The sequence below is a fragment of the Mytilus galloprovincialis genome, chromosome 13 (assembly GCF_965363235.1).
Source record: "Mytilus galloprovincialis chromosome 13, xbMytGall1.hap1.1, whole genome shotgun sequence".
NCBI lineage: Eukaryota > Metazoa > Mollusca > Bivalvia > Mytilida > Mytilidae > Mytilus > Mytilus galloprovincialis.
In genome coordinates, this window is record NC_134850.1 from 37,667,320 (window position 1) to 37,686,719 (window position 19,400).

The 19,400-nt window shown below is 32.3% G+C and overlaps 1 protein-coding gene across 1 annotated transcript in view; it reads right to left on the reverse strand.

Moving 5' to 3' along the window:
- Nucleotides 1-1,112: 1,112 nt before the first annotated feature.
- LOC143057777 (uncharacterized) overlaps nt 1,113-19,400 on the reverse strand; it is a 52,550-nt gene continuing 34,262 nt past the window's right edge. Inside the window, exons 28-31 of the mRNA XM_076231170.1 lie at nt 18,535-18,829; nt 15,114-15,153; nt 14,109-14,138; nt 1,113-1,960 (exon numbers count right to left, since the gene is read on the reverse strand). Coding sequence (XP_076087285.1) covers nt 1,643-1,960; nt 14,109-14,138; nt 15,114-15,153; nt 18,535-18,829 — 683 coding nt within the window. The 3' untranslated portion in view covers nt 1,113-1,642. The remainder of the gene's footprint in view (nt 1,961-14,108; nt 14,139-15,113; nt 15,154-18,534; nt 18,830-19,400) is intronic.

The following is a 19,400-nucleotide window of genomic DNA, read 5'->3' on the forward strand; positions in this document are numbered from 1 at the left end:
TAGGGTTTAACCTCTGTTAAAGAATTGTGGTTGCATATCAATGAGAGTACCACTTCAGTTAATGTTTTGTATGTTTAAAATTATAAAAAAAATATAATGGGGTAGGGATATTTTGCTTAAATTTTCATATCATGTACTATTCTAAGCTTCGGCAGCATGCATTTGCAGCACTGCATGAAATTTGGGATAATGTAATATGCTCAAGAAAGGTAAGAGATTTCTGCCCATCTAGTGATAGAAGTATGCAATTTGTTCTTTGGTAAATTGACGCTATATGATGCACTTCTTAATTATTGAAACAAGTTGCTGTGAAATACATTGTAACATATATATTCATTATGCCTTCAAACATCTTCAAAAAAAAAAATTAAAAGTAGGGGGCAAAGACTGGTCAGCTCAGGTAGAATATTATCAGACATTTCATCATTCAGATTAGTATATTGTAACTTAGCACATGGTTTTCCCAGAGTATACATGTAATAAACATCATTGAACATTGAATACCAATCGATCATCAACCTTATCCTGATCCTCCTCCGTCTTGTCGTCATTGTCATTATCATCAAACATTATTTAGCAGTGGCAGATACAGAAATTTTATAAGTGGGGGCCCACTGACTGCCTAAGAGGGGGACCGCTCCAGTCATGCTTCAGTGATTCCCTACATAATCAACCAAATTTTTCTAACAAAAGGAAGTACCCAGGCCCCCTGGAAAACCCTCTGAATCCGCCTCTGTTTAGTACTTAGTATTTGTTAATCATCCAATAAGCACAGGGAATTATAGAGTAAGAGAAAAGGCTGGTCGGCTCAGGTAGAATAATGTCTTTAGGTAGGCTGACATGTCATCATTCAGACTAGTGCCTTGTAAACTAGCACAGTCATGTTCTTTTCTCGAGTATGCATATAATAAATGCAGCTTGACATTAGACAATTGTATCTCAATCTTATTGGCCAAGTGACAAAAAATCTGCTATATGAGGGTTTTTTTTCATTGTCGCATTTACATGTATCCAACATGTCTATTCATTCATATTTTATAACACTGCTTCATTTTTTTTATATTTTTTGAATAATTTTAATTAATGACATTATAAAGAGAAAACTTTTGTATGATAATAAGTTTATTAATAAATGATTACAATTATTTTGCTCAAATATGAAAATGAGATTAAGATGAAATACTGGTAGAAACATTTAAAAGCATAGGATGTCAAATTACATGTATGCTAATAATAACTTAATGCTTGTCTGTGTTGCTTCTTGAGAAAAGAGTTGTTCTCTAGATATCAAGAGTTTGTAAAATTTTGAACCTGGTTTAAAAATGTGCACTGCAATTAGTGTATGCTGTCTTTGCTAAAATTGATACTAAGTGAAAAAGTCAAAGTTATAGATGAATATATAAATTTGGTGTAAATTTTCTTGCTTTTCGAGCATTCTTTTCTAATGACGAGCATTGTTTTACAGTTAACCTTCAATGACGATACAAACAAACAGATGGCAACAAAACTTTGTTCCAGTTAGGATTAAAACCAAAAGTCTTAAAACTTAATTCGATTTAAAAAATCAAAATTATGTACATAGTGTATTAATAAAGAAAAGTTTTCCATCTAGTATAAAATAAAACAAACACATATAAAAAGGTCAAGTTTCATTGTCTCTTTTCTTCTTGTATTGGCCAATATCATATCTACTAAATGACATAGCTTGTGCAGATGTACCCTTATTCTGATTCAAATTTACTTTTTTCTGTTTTGCAATTGTTCTGATTGGTTGTAAATGAAACGGTTTCACCTCTGGATTTGATGAAATACTTTCTGCTTCAGTTGTTGATTTTGGTTCACTATCAGGGCTCTTTGTGTGATCTTGATGTTGTAGCTTAAACTTTTCAGTTTTCCTTTTAGCTTCAATTTTACGAATGGGTTGGAGAAAAGATGCATTGTTCTCTTCCATATCCCTTTGCTGTTTTAAAAGAAATGTATACTCATAACAGTAGAGGTAATTTTGAATGATACTTAGACTAACTGTAATTATTCTAAATAATAAAAATAAATTAATATTTAATGCAGGAACATTTTTTCATCCTCCAATTTTTATTAATTTTGTAACCCATTTGTACAGTTGCTTGAGTATTATTAAGCACTTACACCATTCACAAAATATAGAAATACCATTTTTTCTACAACTGGTCAACTTAACTAAAGGATAGAGATGGGAGTCTGAATTGAGTTACTGGTAATTGAAATTAGGTTGTTTGATAAAAACTTATACATGACTTGATAGCATATTTGTTACTTTCAGGGGACATGTTTTATTAACAAACTATGGACATTCCCATAGGAACCAACTGTGTCCCACTTCTTGCCAACATGTTTTTCCTTAATGCAAGGACAACATCATACAGGAGCTTATTTATTAAGAAAGAATGAAAATTAGCTGGCATTATCCTTTAACTTTACTTTGTGCTAAATAGATGATGTCCTATTACTAAATAATGCAAATTTGGTGACTATGTTGAACACATCTATCCCAATGAACATTTAAAAGAAATATAAAACAGATAAAGCAGCCTGACACTTGACCTATGTCTAGAAATTGTCAATGAGGGTCACTTCAAAACAACTTTATAAAGAAACAAGAATGTGTCCATAGTACACGGATGCCCCACTCCCACTATCATTTTCTATGTTCAGTGGACCGTGAAATTGGGGTCAAAACTTTAATTTGGAATTAAAATTAGAAAGATCATATCATAGGGAACATGTGTACTAAGTTTCAAGTTGATGTTACTTTAACTTCATCACAAATGTGGACATGCTGAAATGTCTCGCCTTCTACACTAATCATTGATATTATGTTGATAGTCCTAAGTATAAAGCTAAGCTTTATTACAAATGTCACATAAACTTAACATTAACCAAGATAACTAAACAAAGACCAATGAACCTTGAAAAAGAGGTCCAGGTCAGATGAATCATGCCAGGCAGACAGGTACAGCTAACAATGCTTCTATACAACATATATAGTTGACACATTACCTATAGTTTAAGAAAAATAGACCAAAACACAAAAACTTAACACTGTGCAATGAACCATGAAAATGAGGTCACGGTTAAATAAAACCTGCTCAACTGACATAAAGATCATAAAATATTTCCATACACCAAATATAGTTGACCTATGGCATATAGCATTAGATAAAAAGACCAAAACTCAAAAACTTAACTTTGACCACTGAACCATGAAAATGAGGTCAAGGTCACATGACATCTGCCCGCTAGACATGTACACTTAACAATTATTCCATACAACAAATATAGTAGACCTATTGCATATGGTATGAGAAAAACAGACCAAAACACAAAAATTTAACTATAACCACTGAACCATGAAAATGAGGTCAAGGTCAGATGACACCTGCCAGTTGGACATGTACACCTTACAGTCCTTCCATACACTGAATATACTAGCCCTATTGCTTATAGTATCTGAGATATGGACTTGACCACCAAAACTTAACCTTGTTCACTGATCCATGAAATGAGGTCGAGGTCAAGTGAAAACTGTCTGACAGACACGAGGACCTTGCAAGGTACGCACATATCAAATATGGTTATCCTATTACTTATAATAAGAGAGAATTCAACATTACAAAAAATATGAACTTTTTTTTCAAGTGGTCACTGAACCATGAAAATGAGGTCAAGGACATTGGACATGTGACTGACGGAAACTTCGTAACATGAAGCATCTATATACAAAGTATGAAGCATCCAGGTCTTCCACCTTCTAAAATATAAAGCTTTTAAGAAGTGAGCTAACGCCGCCGCCGTAGCCGCCGCCGGATCACTATCCCTATGTCGAACTTTCTGCAACAAAAGTTGCAGGCTCGACAAAAAACTATCTTGACCAAAAACTTTAACCTGAACTTTGCACTATCATTTTCTATGTTCAGCGTACCATGAAATTGGGGTCAAAACTATAATTTGGCATTAAAATTAGAAAGATCATATCATGGGGAACATGTGTATTAAGTTTCAAGTTGATTGGACTTCAGTTTCATCAAAAACTACCTCGACCAAAAACTTTAACCGGACGGACGAACGGAGGCATAGACCAGAAAACATAATGCCCCTCTACTATCGTAGGTGGGGCATAAAAAGTAAAACAAATTTCGTTGTAGAAGGGTCTAAATACAGCACAAACAACATTTTCCAAAAGACAAAAAAAGTGAATAAGTATATTTAAACAAAGCACATTTGACTAACAGGTCGAACAACTGATGTTCTATAACCCTGCTGACTGCCATTAACGATTGCCAAATAAAATTGATCAAAAGATGTAACAAAATGGATCTTAATATAAATTTAATACTAAACAGAAAACAATTAACTTGTGGCCTTGATGTTATGCCACAAACATAAGGTGTTAATACTTTTTGTACACCAGATCCCGATTTCGACAATAAATGTCTCTTCAGTGATGTTAGGGATCGAAACGGTATTTGGAAGGCCATATAAAATGTACCCTCATTTTTAGATAGACTCTTGAATTTTAAGAGTCAATATAGGATGAACAGATCATATAAACCGGAGGGAAAATATGATACAAGCCCTTAGTTATATATATATTCCAAGGCTTGCATTTCCTATCATTATATGATTTCCTTGATTTAAAATTCTTTAATTTTAGAAATTATTGGATGCATTTATTATTATATTTGTTGATCAAAAGATCAATACCACAAACCATAGCAGTGCTGACGTGCAAAAAGACAAACCAACAGATGTATTACTATATAGAATGGTGAACGAGTCTGCAATGCCTTTATTAAACAAGGCATTTAATCTTGCTAGATCATTTAATCTTGCTTATAATTGTTTTACTCACAAGATAATATAATCTAACTAGAGGCTCTAAAAAGCCTGTGTCGCTCACCTTGGTCTATGTGAATATTAAAGGAAGAAGATGGATTCATGACAAAATTGTGTTTTGGTGATGGTGATGTGTTTGTACATCTTACTTTACTGAACATTCTTGCTGCTTAAAATTATCTCTATCTATAAAGAACTTGGCCCATTAGTTTCAGTGGAAAATGTTAGTAAAAATTTACAAATTTTATGAAAATTGTTAAAAATTGACTATAAAGAACAATAACTCCTAAGGGGGTCAATTGACCATTTCGGTCATGTTGACTTATTTGTAAATCTTACTTTGCTGAACATTATTGTTGTTTACAGTTTATCTCTATCAATAATAATATTCAAGATAATGACCAAAAACAGCAAAATTTCCTTAAAACTAACAATTCAGGGTCAGCAACCCAACAACGGGTTGTCCCATTCATCTAAAAATTTCAGAGCAGATAAATGTTGACCTGATAAACAATCTTACCCCGTGTCAGATTTGCTCTAAATGCTTTGGGTTTTGAGTTATAAGCCAAAAACTGCATTTTACCCCATGTTCTATTTTTAGCCATGGCGGCCATCTTGGTTGGATGGCCGGGTCACCGGACACATTTTTCAAACTACTAACCCAAAAGATGAGTGTGGCCAAGTTTGGATTAATTTGGCCCAGTAGTTTCAGAGGAGAAGATTTTTGTAAAATATTACTAAGATTTACGAAAAATGGTTAAAAATTGACTATAAAGGGCAATAACTCCTAAAGGGGTAAACTGACCATTTCAGTCATGTTGACTTATTTGTAAATCTTACTTTGCTGAACATTATGGCTGTTTACTGTTTATCTCTATCTATAATAATATTCAAGATAACCAAAAACAGCAAAATTTCCTTAAAATTACTAATTCAGGGGCAGCAACCCAACAACGGGTTATCCGATTCATCTGAAAATTTCAGGGCAGATAGATCTTCACCTGTTTAACAATTCTACCCCATGTCAGATTGCTCTAAATGCTTTGGTTTTTGCCAATGTTCTATTTTTAGCCATGGCGGCCATCTTGGATGGTTGGCCGGGTCACCGGACACATTTTTTAAACTAGATATCCCAATGATGATTGTGGCCAAGTTTGGTTTAATTTGGCCCAGTAGTTTCAGAGGAGAAGATTTTTGTAAAAGTTAACAACGACGACGACGGACGCCAAGTGATGAGAAAAGCTCACTTGGCCTTTTAGGCCAGGTGAGCTAAAAATAGACAAATCTGAAAGAAATTGAGTTATAGAGTCTATATCATATCTTTGAAATAGAGTTACTCAGAGCTATATGTTGCTGTTAAAGTAGTATGTGAGTAGAAATGAAATATAGTCAAATGTTTTCAAGATGTAGTATAAACTATAAAGTGCTATTTTTCAAGCTGCAGGATATGAACAAATTTTGTTTGGAAAAAACATCATTATGTGAATAGATAGTTTACAAAATGATGAAACTATGAACCATGAACTTAGGTCAAGGTCAGATGAAACCTGCTCTACTGACATGTACCTTCAACAGTCGTTTCATATACCACATACAGTTGACCTACTGCTTATTATAAATTATGATAAAAGGACCTAATCATGTAACTTTCACCTTGATTACTGATCCATGAAAAGAGATTAAGGTCAGGTGAACCCTGTCAGACAGACAAGTAGACGTTGCTAAGAACCCATATATCAAATATAGTAATCCTATTACTTATAATAAGTATGAAATCCACACGACAAAAAAAAATCTCTTAATTTTTTTCAAGCAGTGGCTGAACTATGTAAAAGAGGTCAAGGACATTGGACATATGACAGACAGAAACTTCTAAACACAGAATGTAAGGAATCTGCATATAAGATAAGAAGCATCTAGGTAGTCTACCTTCTGAAATATAATGATTCACTTCCGCCACTGGATAGTTATATCTATGTCTCACAGAGACAAAAACTCATAGAATTTTGAATTAAAATATGGGAAGGTAGCTCTTACAATTCTCTTCTATAAACCCAGATTACTACACCATAGCCAAATTTCCCCATGGCTGTTTACATGAAGAATTATATAAATAAAGGCAACAGTATTGTACCGCTGTTCAAAAATCGTAAATCTATGGACAAAAAACTAAATCGGGGAAACAAACTAAAACTGAGGGAATTAAACACATTAAATATAAGAGGAGAACAACGACACAACATTCAAATGTAACACACATATATAAATGATATGTCACATTGTTTCATTCATACACTATAACAACATTCTAAAACAAGAATGCATCCATAGTACATGTATGCCCCACACTCACTACCATTTTCTATGGTCAATGAACTGCGAAAAAACTCTAATTTGGCATTTAGATTAGAAAGATCATATCATAGGAACATTAATTCAAAGTTTCAAGTTGAAAGTAAAATCACAAAAATACTGAACTCAGAGAAAAATCCATTCGGAAAGTCAATAATCACATGGCAAAATCAAATAACAAAACACATCAAAAACAAATGGACAAGAACTGTCATATTCCTGACTTGGTACAGGGATTTTCAAATGTAGAAAATGGTGGATTGAACTGGTTTTATAGCTAGCTAAACCTCTCACTTGTATGACAGTCGTATCACATTCCATCATATTGTCACCGATGCGTGAACAAAACAAACAGACACAATAGTTAACTAGAGGCTCTAAAGAGCCTGTGCCGCTCACCTTGGTCTATGTGAATATTAAACAATGGACACAGATGGATTCATGACAAAATTGTGTTTGGTGATGGTGATGTGTTTGTAGATCTTACTTTACTAAACATTCTTGCTGCTTACAATTATCTCTATCTATAACAGTACTTTCTGTGGAAAATGTTATTGAAAATCTTCAAATTTTAAGAAAATTGTTAAAAATTGACTATGAAGGGCAATAACTCCTTAGGGGGTCAATTGACTATTTTGGTCATAGTGACTTATTTTTAGTTCTTACTTTGCTGTACATTATTGCTGTTTACAGTTTATCTCTATCTATAATAATATTCAAGATAACAAAAAAACAGCAAAATTTCCTCAAAATTACCAATTCAGGGGCAGCAACCTAACAACCGATTATCCGATTCATATGAAAATTCCAGGGCAGATAGATCTTGACCTGATCAACAATTTTACTTCCTGTCAGATTTACTCTTTGGTTTTTGAGTTATAAGCCAAAAACTGCATTTTACCCCTATTTTCTATTTTTAGCCATGGCGGCCATCTTGGTTTGTTGGCCGAGTTACCGGACACATTTTTTTAACTAGATACCCCAATGTTGATTATGGCTAAGTTTGGTTAAATTTGGCCCAGTAGTTTCAGAGGAGAAGATTTTTCTAAAAGATTACCAAGATTTACGAAAAATGGTTAAAAATTGACTATAAAGGGCAATAACTCCTAAAGTGGTCAACTGACCATTTTGGTCATGATGACTTATTTGTAGATCTTACTTTGCTGAACATTATTGCTGTTTACAGTTTATCTCTATCTATAATAATATTCAAGATAATAACCAACCAGGTGCTCCGCAGGGCACAGCTTTATACGACCGCAGAGGTCGAACCCTGAAAGTTGGGGCAGGTATGGACAAAACATTCAAGCGTGATACAGCTCAGAATTTGGATTGTGATCAAATTTTTGACATTACATGGTTTTTTTTTACACAAAACAAATGTCAAGATTTTACAAATCAATTAAAGATTTCTTCTTCAAACTTTTAAAATCTAAAATTAAATAGTTGACACAGCATAGGTTTCTGACACAGAATGAATGTGGTCTAATGAACTTAAAAGTTTTTTTTTGCCTTTGAGCAATTCACTATGCTGTTGAATATTAATCCTCTCAAAAAAATGTTTGAAGCAATTTTCTTTTTATTTATGAAATCTGAAATGAGAAAAATTTAACCCCCCCCTTTTTTTTCACATCCCCTTTTCCCTTTTTCCAAAACTGATATCAATTCAAATTTCTAATGGAGTTTGCAACAATAACTACTCTTTTAAATACATCATAAAATATTAAAATGTAAAATAAAGTGCTTGTTATCACTGAATGGTAAAGATTGGTTGGTAGTAAAAGTGAATATACATTGTTTATTGTATAAAACAATAAAAAAAAACTTCATCAGCAACATTTTATATTGGCAAATTTCCAATGAAGTTATTTACATAAAGTAATTGGCAAATAAAAATAGAAAATGACATCATAGTCATGTCTGGCAAATGTCCAACATACATTATCTAAAAACATTTTAGATAAGATAAGGAAAGAAAGCTTCATCAGCAACATTTTATATTGGCAAATTTCCAAAGAAGTTATTTACATAAAGTTATTGGCAAATAAAAATAGAAAATGACATCATAGTCATGTCTGGCAAATTTCCAACATATATTATCAACTACTATTCTATACAAAGAAAGATAACTCCAATTGAAAATTAATTGCTATTGCACAATATTGTGCAATTAGATATTTCTTGCTATTGTGCAATACTGTGCAATTGAAAATTTCTTGCTATTGCACAATACTTGATATGGAATCCTGATTTGGACCAACTTGAAAACTGGGCCCATAATCAAAAAACAAAGTACATATTTAGATAAAGCATATCAAATAAGCCCAAGAATTTAATTTTTGTTAAAATCAAACTTAGTTTAATTTTGGACCCTTTGGACCTTAATGTAGACCAATTTGAAAACTGGACCAAAAATTAAGAATCTACATACACAGTTAGATTTGGCATATCAAAGAACCCATTTATTCAATTTTTGATTGAATCAAACAAAGTTTAATTTTGGACCCCCATTTGGACCAACTTGAAAACTAGGCCAATAATTAAAAATCTAAGTACATTTTTAAATTCAGCATATCAAAGAACCCCAAGGATTCAATTTTTGTAAAAATCAAACTAAGTTTAATTTTGGACCCTTTGGACCTTAATGTAGACCAATTTGAAAACGGGACCAAAAATTAAGAATCTACATACATAGTTAGATTCGGCATATCAAAGAAGCCCAATTATTCAATTTTTGATGAAATCACACAAAGTTCAATTTTGGACCCTTTGGGCCCCTTATTCCTAAACTGTTAGGACCAAAACTCCCAAAATCAAACCCAACCTTCCTTTTATGGTCATAAACCTTGTGTTTAAATTTCATAGATTTCTATTTACTTATACTAAAGTTATGGTGCAAAAACCAAAAATAATGCTTATTTGGGCCCCTTTTTGGCCCCTAATTCATAAACTGTTGTGACCTCAACTCCAAAAATCAATCCCAACCTTCCTTTTGTGGTCATAAACCTTGTGCTAAAATTTCATTGATTTCTATTTACTTATACTAAAGTTATTGTGCGAAAACCAAGAATAATGCTTATTTGGGCCCTTTTTTGGCCCTTAATTTCTAAACTGTTAGAACCAAAACTCCCAAAATCAATCACAACCGTCCTTTTGTAATCATAAACCTTGTGTCAAAATTTCATAGATTTCTATTCACTTAAACTAAAGTTATAGTGCGAAAACCAAGAAAATGCTTATTTGGGCCCTTTTTGGCCCCTAATTCCTAAAATGTTTGGACCAAAACTCCCAAAATCAATCCCAACCTTTCTTTTGTAGTCATAAACCTTGTGTTAAAATTTCATTGATTTCTATTCACTTTTACTAAAGTTAGAGTGCGAAAACTAAAAGTATTCGGACGACGACGACGACGCCAACGTGATAGCAATATACGACCAAAAAATTAAAATTTTGCGGTCGTATAAAAACAGCAAAATTTCCATTTCAGGGGCAGCAACCCAACAACGGAATGTCTGATTCATCTGAAAATTTCAGGGCAGATAGATCTTGACCTGATCAACAATTTTACTCCGTGTCAGATTTGAGTTATAAGCCAAAAACTGCATTTTACCCCTATGTTCTATTTTTAGCCATGGCGGCCATCTTGGTTGGTTGGTCGGGTCACCGGACACATTTTTCAAACTAGATACCCCAATGATGATTATGGCCAAGTTAAGTTAAATTTGGCCCAGTAGTTTCAGAGGAGAAGATTTTTCTAAAAGATTACTAAGATTTACGAAAAATGGTTAAAAATTGACTATAAAGGGCAATAACTCCTAAAGTGGTCAGCTAACCATTTTGGTCATGTTAACTTATTTGTAGATCTTACTTTGCTGAACATTATTGCTGTTTACAGTTTATCTCTATCTATAATAATATTCAAGATAACCAAAAAACAGCAAATTTTCCTTAAAATTACCATTTCAGGGGCAGCAACCCAACAACGGAATGTCCGATTCATCTGAAAATTTCAGGGCAGCTAGATCTTGACCTGATGAACAATTTTACCTGATGTCAGATTTGCTCTAAATGCTTTGGTTTTTGAGTTATAAGCCAAAAACTGCATTTTACCCCTATGTTCTATTTTTAGCCATGGCGGCCATCTTGGTTGGTTTGGCGGGGCACCAGACACATTTATATGTCTATGTAAAATGCACCCATCAAGGCACGAGGGTTTTGAGTACTGGTGTAAAATTGCGCGTTTGAAATTCGCACAGGTAGACATGAAATAATTTTGTCGTTCCAAGTATGACGGGATGCGTAAATACAGTCACACAAAATAGATATATAACAAAAACTGAATAAACAATACAAAGTAATAATTAATAAAATAATAGTGTGGTTCAAAGTATGAAGGGATACATAAGTACAGAGTCATGTCAAATGTATATCACAAAAAAAGTGGGTTAACAGTAAAAGTACTATTAATAAATAAATAAAATAATTTTGTCATTCAAAGTATGACAAGATACATATGTACAGAGTCACATCATAAAATAATTTTGTCTTTCAAAGTATGATGGGAAACATAAGCACAGAGTTACGTCAAAAAGGATATCTCAAAAAACAGACTTAACAGTAAAAGTAATATTAATAAAGACAAATAAAAGAATAATATAAAACATTATTAAGATAATAACTAGGTGTCGCTCACCTTGGGTCTATGTGAATATGAAACAAAGGACACAGATGGATTCATGACAAAATTGTGTTTTGGTGATGGTGATGTGTTTGTACATCTTACTTTACTGAACATTCTTGCTGCTTACAATTATTTCTATCTATAATGAACTTGGCCCAGTAGTTTCAGTGGAAAATGTTAGTAAAAATTAACAAATTTTATGAAAATTGTTAAAAATTGACTATAAAGGACAATAACTCCTTAGGGGGTCAATTGACCATTTTGGTCATGTTTGACTTATTTTTAGGTCTTACTTTGCTGTACATTATTGCTGTTTACAGTTTATCTCTATCTATAATAATATTCATATAATAACAAAAAACAGCAAAATTTCCCTAAAATTACCAATTCAGAGGCAGCAACCTAACAACGGGTTGTCCGATCCATCTGAAAATTCCAGAGCAGATAGATCTTGACCTGATAAACAATTATACATCATGTCAGATTTTGCTGTAAATGCTTTGGTTTTTGAGTTATAAGCCAAAAACTACATTTTACCCCTATGTTCTATTTTTAGCCATGACACCCATCTTGGTTGGATGGCCAGGTCATCGGACACATTTTTAAAACTAGATACCCCAAAGATGATTTTGGCCAAGGTTGGATTAATTTGGCCCAGTAGTTTCAGAGAAGAAGATTTTTGTAAAAGATAACTAAAATTTACGAAAAATGATTAAAAATTGACTATAAAGAGCAATAACCTCTAAAGGGTCAACTGACCATTTTGGTCATGCTAACTTATTTGTAAATCTTACTTTGCTGAACATTATTGCTGTTTACAGTTTATCTCTATCTATAATAATCTTTAAGATAATAACCAAAAACAGCAAAATTTCCCTTAAATTACCAATTCAGGGGCAGCAACCCAACAACGGGTTGTCCAATTTATCTGAAAATTTCAGGGCAGATAGATCTTGACCTGATAAACAATTTTACCCCCGTGTCAGATTTGCTCTAAATGCATTGGTTTTTGAGTTATAAACCAAAAACTGCATTTTACCCCTATGTTTTATTTTTAGCCATGGCGACCATCTTGGTTGGTAAGCGGGGTCACCGGACACATTTTTTAAACTAGATACTCCAATAATGATTGTGGCCAAGTTTGGTTAAATTTGGCCCAGTAGTTTCAGAGGAGAAAATTTTTGTAAAAGTTAAAGACGGACGACGACGAACGATGACGACAGATGCCAAGTGATGAGAAAAGCTCACTTGGCCCTTTGGGTCAGGTGAGCTAAAAAACGTCAGTACGCAAAATCTATACTTCAAAACCATCGTGTATTATTTGTGAAGTTGATACGGAATAATTATCAACAAGTTCTGGGTACCTTCCAATGAACTTTTTTAGAAAAAGGACGAGACATTCTTTGACATACCCCTGGTTCATCAACTTTCTGCTCAGACATTGGTGATGTTTTACAAAGTCTGAGTAGGAGCTGCAAGATTGGACTTCAACATCATTAAAAACTACCTTGACCAAAAACTTTTACTGAAGCAGGACAGGTGGATGAACGGATGAATGAATGAATGCACAGACAGGAAAACTTAATGGTCGATAGAATATGATGACAAATAATTTTAACTGATGTCGATCGGTCTACAACTATTCGTGCTTTTGGGGAAGATGGACCAACCGAAACCATTACCATTATCATACCCTTATTGGGGGACAAAAATGGAATGAGCATACAATTTAGAAAGAACAAGAATGTGTCCCAAGTACACGGATGCCACATCCGCATTATCATTTTCTATGTTCAGTGGACTGTGAAAACGGGATAAAATCTCTAATTTGGTATTAAAATTAGAAAGATCATATCATAGGGAACATGTTAACTAAGTTTCAAGTTCATCAAAAACTACCTCGACCAAAAACTTTAACCAAAACTTTAACCTGAAACGGGACGAACAGACGGAAGGACACATAGACCAGAAAACATAATGCCCATAAATGGGGCATAAATATAAATATTGTTCATTTTGTAATAAATTTAATCTTTTTTATAAGACTGTGTTTAAATTGTTTTTAAATCAACCTCAAAATAGTCTGTATTTAAATTTAGTAGAAACATTAGTCTTTAAAATTTGCAACTAATTGTAATCTGCTTTTCAATGATTCAAGACAGATCTAGAAGACACCCATACAACCTAAAACAATGTGTATTACCATTGTTTCATCTGTCAATTCTTCAGAGTTCTGAAAAAATAAAGAGAATAATAGAAGACTGAAAAGCTGTTTTTATGAACAAATTCTGACAAAATCTTGTATTTAAAAAAAAAAATTATCAGTCAATATAATCTGAATTAAAAGATCACATTAGACAATTCTGAATATACTTAAAAAACAAAAACAGTTGAAACAGAGATATGTCTTGCCTTTTTTGAGACATTGATAGTATAATACAAATGATGCAATCAAAATGAAAATACTAGGCATAAAATTTAAAGTCAATGAATCATGCTGCATAACTCCTAGCATAAACATTTCCCAGACTGCCTATAATGGTAACTTTATACTAAATCAGCTAGAGGTATAATGACTGATATCTAACTTGGTTTATTAATTATATATGTTGTTATGAATGGTATTCGAACTGTAGGTGAGATCACTTGTATGGATAATTTGTGTCATTTTGTAAAATGTGTAGTTTTTTGGTACTTTGTACCAATTTGAGAAGCAAAACCCTGATAATTAGCAAATTATTTTCAGTTTGTTTCTATTTAAGGAATGGATGTAATATTTTTTCTGTCTATGAAGAAATAACATAAAAAATTTGGTGCACACTGAATAACGCGCGTAGCGCATTATTTAACAGTGTGCATCACATTTTTTATGTTATTTCGAATAAAACTACATTTAAAACTGTAGAAAACCATGAAAAAACGTTGATGATGTTACGGTCACATGACTAAATTATGTATAAGGACTCATAACAAAATAACGTCAGCCAATCAGAAGACGTGTTACATCCAAAATTAAACTATTGCAGTATATTGTTTCAACATTGACCAAAGTGTGCCTGTTTCAAACCAAGAACCTGTAATCTAAAGGTTGTTGTTTGCCACATGCCATATATCTTTGGTAGATAGTTGTCTCATTGCATTTATACTAGGTATACACTACTATATTAATTTAAAAAGAATAAACAGATGTAACAATTTAAAGTTCTACCTGAATCAAAGGGTCAACTTGATCTTTCTTCTTTTGAAATCTAAAAGGAAAAAGAAAAATAAATGTATAAAAACAAATCAAATCAAATATAAATAAAAGAATCTGTCCATGCATATTTAACATCTATCTTATCAAAAAACTTCCATATATTTTTTCTGTTTTAACTTTTTCATAAAAATCAGACAAGAAATGTAGACACAATTGGGCTAATAAAAACATATATACCAAAGGGCATTAACTCCCAATAACAAGTGCAACATTGGCACTGCCAACATATGCTGTCTATATATGAGAAAAAAAAATCAGAAAATCCATGCATATACATGGCTGTTGTGCATTCAAGCATTTAAAATACTAGTAGGCTACAGCTACAATGTAAGAGGGGGATGACATGCTTTGAGGTTGTGAGATATAGGTAGTAAAAAGTTACACATTATAATAGTTAACTCTTAGTTATCAAAAAGATGTGACTAACAACTCTCAAACCTGCCTGTTGTCAATGCATATTGCCATTTAGGGAATTAATGGTCATAATATATGCCAAGCCTTATGATAGAGGTTGAGAGTGTTGGTAGGGAGTGCTTTTGTTGATTGATCATTTACATTATCTGTTGCCATGCATATTTATTATTATTTTTCTGTATTTCGGTTGTACAGATATTATTTTCATTTGTGTACACATTATTTTCCTGCATTTTGAGTTGCAGAATATTCATTATCATCCTGTCTTGTGCAAAGATATAGGTTTTTAATTCTTCTCTTGAAAAGTTATTTATTTTCAAAATCCTTCTGCCTAATATTTAACACAATTTTTTACAGTGACTTGACTGTTAGTGTTGCTATCTAACTATTGCAACTCATTAAAAATTCTGACCAAATTGCAATTTCTTTTATAAAACCAAACTGTTCAACTTTCGAATAAGTTGCAATAGGTGGAGCGCAACACTAACAGTCAAGTCACTGTAAGTGACATTTAACTTTGTCCTCAAAATAAAACTCCCCCTTCTTAATATCTTCCATTTAAAAGTAAATTTATTCCAATAAGGCAAATAAAACTCAAGTTACCTTCCAGAAGCCTTTTTCCCATCAGGAGTCAAGGAATATTGAATTTTTAACTTTTAAGCCTCAATATCAATAGACGTTGTTATCCCTTTCTTGAGCAAATTATAATTATGCTACAAAATTGCAAAAACTTGGCCATGCAGAGAAAATTATTTTTTGAAACTTGTTATCCGGTTAAAATATTGCATATGGTAGCCATGTTTTAATCCTGATCAGAACTAAATAAAATTATTATTTGCAGAGAACCACACATAATTTCTCCAAGTGTGATTAATTTTAAGGCCACAGAGATCCAGAAATCAAAGTGATGGAAATCACTCATGGAAAGATTAGAAGAGTAGTTTGAATAATTTCATATTAAGGTATGGTGGGGAAAATGAAATTGTTATTTGGATGGAGAGTTGTCTCATTGGCACTCACACCACATCTTCCTATATCTATTAATAAAGCACTTTTGCTGAAAATTGCATTAACAGCAGGTATTTAGAAGGAAAAGTGCTTTTCCAGTATGAGGAAAAAATGAGCTCAATTAAATAATATGGGTCTCTTAATTTGCGTAATTTTATTTAAACTGCAGTTTATATCTTATCCAAATAATGTTGCCTGTTCTGTACATGTTGCAAAAAAAAACAAAAATTGCAAATCAAAATTTCTTCTACTACAATGTAAGTAAATGTTACCAACTATCCTTGTAAGACATAAAATCTAGACCAACAGCTTAGAACGTTAAAGTGTCAACAAAAATAATCTAAAAATGTTGTTTTGGGAATTTTGTAAGTTGAAACATAGGTTATATGACATTGAAGATTAAAAGTTGTAGAGTGCATTTTGATCAATTTTTAAAGTATTTTTCAACACAGGGTATTGAAAATGTACTTTATCAACGTAAACAAATTAAAAAACTTATTTCATTGAAATGTGGATTCTTTCTTGATTGCAAAAATATATATTCACTTCTAATAAAAATTCAAATGACTAAAATAGCATTTTAATTGATTGGGAATAAACTAATAAACAATGGTTTGTTATAATTAAAAGTTTTAAAATTTTAAAACTGTTTCAAGCCAAATCCTGATAAAAAAAGTGAACTAATCAAAATTGTTGATTAATTACAGATGATTATTGGAAATTAATTAAGTAAATTATAGGCCTTACTTGAATACCTTTTATATATTCATATTTATATTCATATTTCATTTTTTTTTTTAAAGATCTTGCAATTGTTAATCCATTAATCATTTATCTTTCAGACATAATTTACAGAATCACTTTATGTAATGTAGATCAAAAGAAACAGGCAATAAATAAATCTATCACCCTTATATATATATCAAACATCTAATATATATATTTGTGCATTCAATTATGAGGTCAAATATTTGTATATTGAATTGTATATTGAAGGATCTATATAATTATGTTAGACAGAGGTTGAAAGGTAATGTGGTCAATTTGATTGACAGTTTAGGAGGTGGGGCATTGTAGTTAAAGGTCTACCTTGTCTCTGACTGTTTGTTGATAATGACAGTTGTCAATCATACTATTGTATCAATACTCAATTATCTAATGGCTAATCAAAATGTTGTAAAAAAGCCTGCACATCAACGCACCTTAATGACATACATTCTTTAATGAACTGCTCCAAAAATATACCCATTTTTTTCAGTTTATATGTGTATTATGTGCACATACATGAGAACTATAGGGAACTATATTTCAGTGTGAATACATTTAGTAATAGTAGCTAACCTGTCGTGTTGTTAGGGAGGCCAGTGCCTAAGTAAAGATTTAGAACAAGTTCTAATCTTTCCAAAAATGGATGAATAGTTTTCAAGGGGACTTTGTGCCATCAATTGTCTGCCACTGTAATATTATAAATATTAAAAGAGGATCTCCGACCCAAAACATCCATACATAAAAGTAAAATGTCCATCAGACATGCTTTTGTAGGATAGAATTAAATAAGGATTGATTTGGAGAGGCCCTTATCATATAGTATGAAGTGTTACATACTAGAGAGGCTAATTTAAAACAAACCGACAATACCATGGCAAAATAAAGACTTGATGTAGTTTCAGAATCTGCTACACATGTATTCGTAGCACTCGTAGTGAATTGCTCAAGTACAAACCCTGTGATAAGTCTTAATCTATAGGTCACATTTGAGTCAAGGAGGAAGGAATTGTTAATGTATTAGAAAGAGATCTAATTATAACGTGCATATTGAAATAGGAAAATTGCACATTAAACCTTTATTCCACACTACAACCTCATAGGAAGATTATGCTTCAAATCAAATATTTACAGCAGAATTATAGGAAATATTATTGACAGAATTTTACAGACATTAATAAATTACCTTTTCTTCAAACAAACTACCATAATGGCTACTAGTAAAAGAAATCCCAGAACTATCACTGGGATTGTCCACATTGGAAAATCACAATTAGGCTCATCTGCTGGACATCTACAATCATACATATTTACACCATCAGTGCATTCAAACGGATCCACACATGGTGAACTTAAACATTCATCAATATTTTCTTCACAGTATACACCAGAATATCCAGGTAAACAGACACAGTCATAATACATGTCAAAACTTTCTGCTCTGTAGGTACTGGTGCAGGGGTAGTTACTGCCATTCTTTGCTGAAATAATAAGTAGAACTGTGAGCTACTAATCACTAATGAAAATTAAAAAAAGCAAACTTAATGACACTGCTCAGCCAGTTTGTACAAATGTTTGAATTTCCTTTCAGATCATCAAATCCATTTGGATCATTAATGTTATACTAATCAAGCATATATATATTTGTTAGTATTGATGTATTGAAAGAGTTACCTCCAAATTTAACTGTTTTGTTGTATTTACTAAATATATGCTTTCATCATTTCTACCAAGGTAAATACACACAAATTTATAAAGAGTCAACATAATTATGACATCTTGAAAGGCTTCTTTAATTCTTTGATTTGATGCCTTCAGGTGTCAAAGCAAAAAATAAAATAGCCTTTCAAGACATCACTAACTATAGATAAATTGATGGTTCAAACTATGGCTAACTTTCTTAGAATTCTCTATTTCAATTTCCAAATCAAACTGTTTAACTGGTCAGATATTTTAACAAACTGTTGTTATAGAGATTCCAACCTGTAATGAAGTGACATGTAGTCTATTCATCAGTGTAAGTTTTCAATTAAAAAAGAAAGCATACTGTAA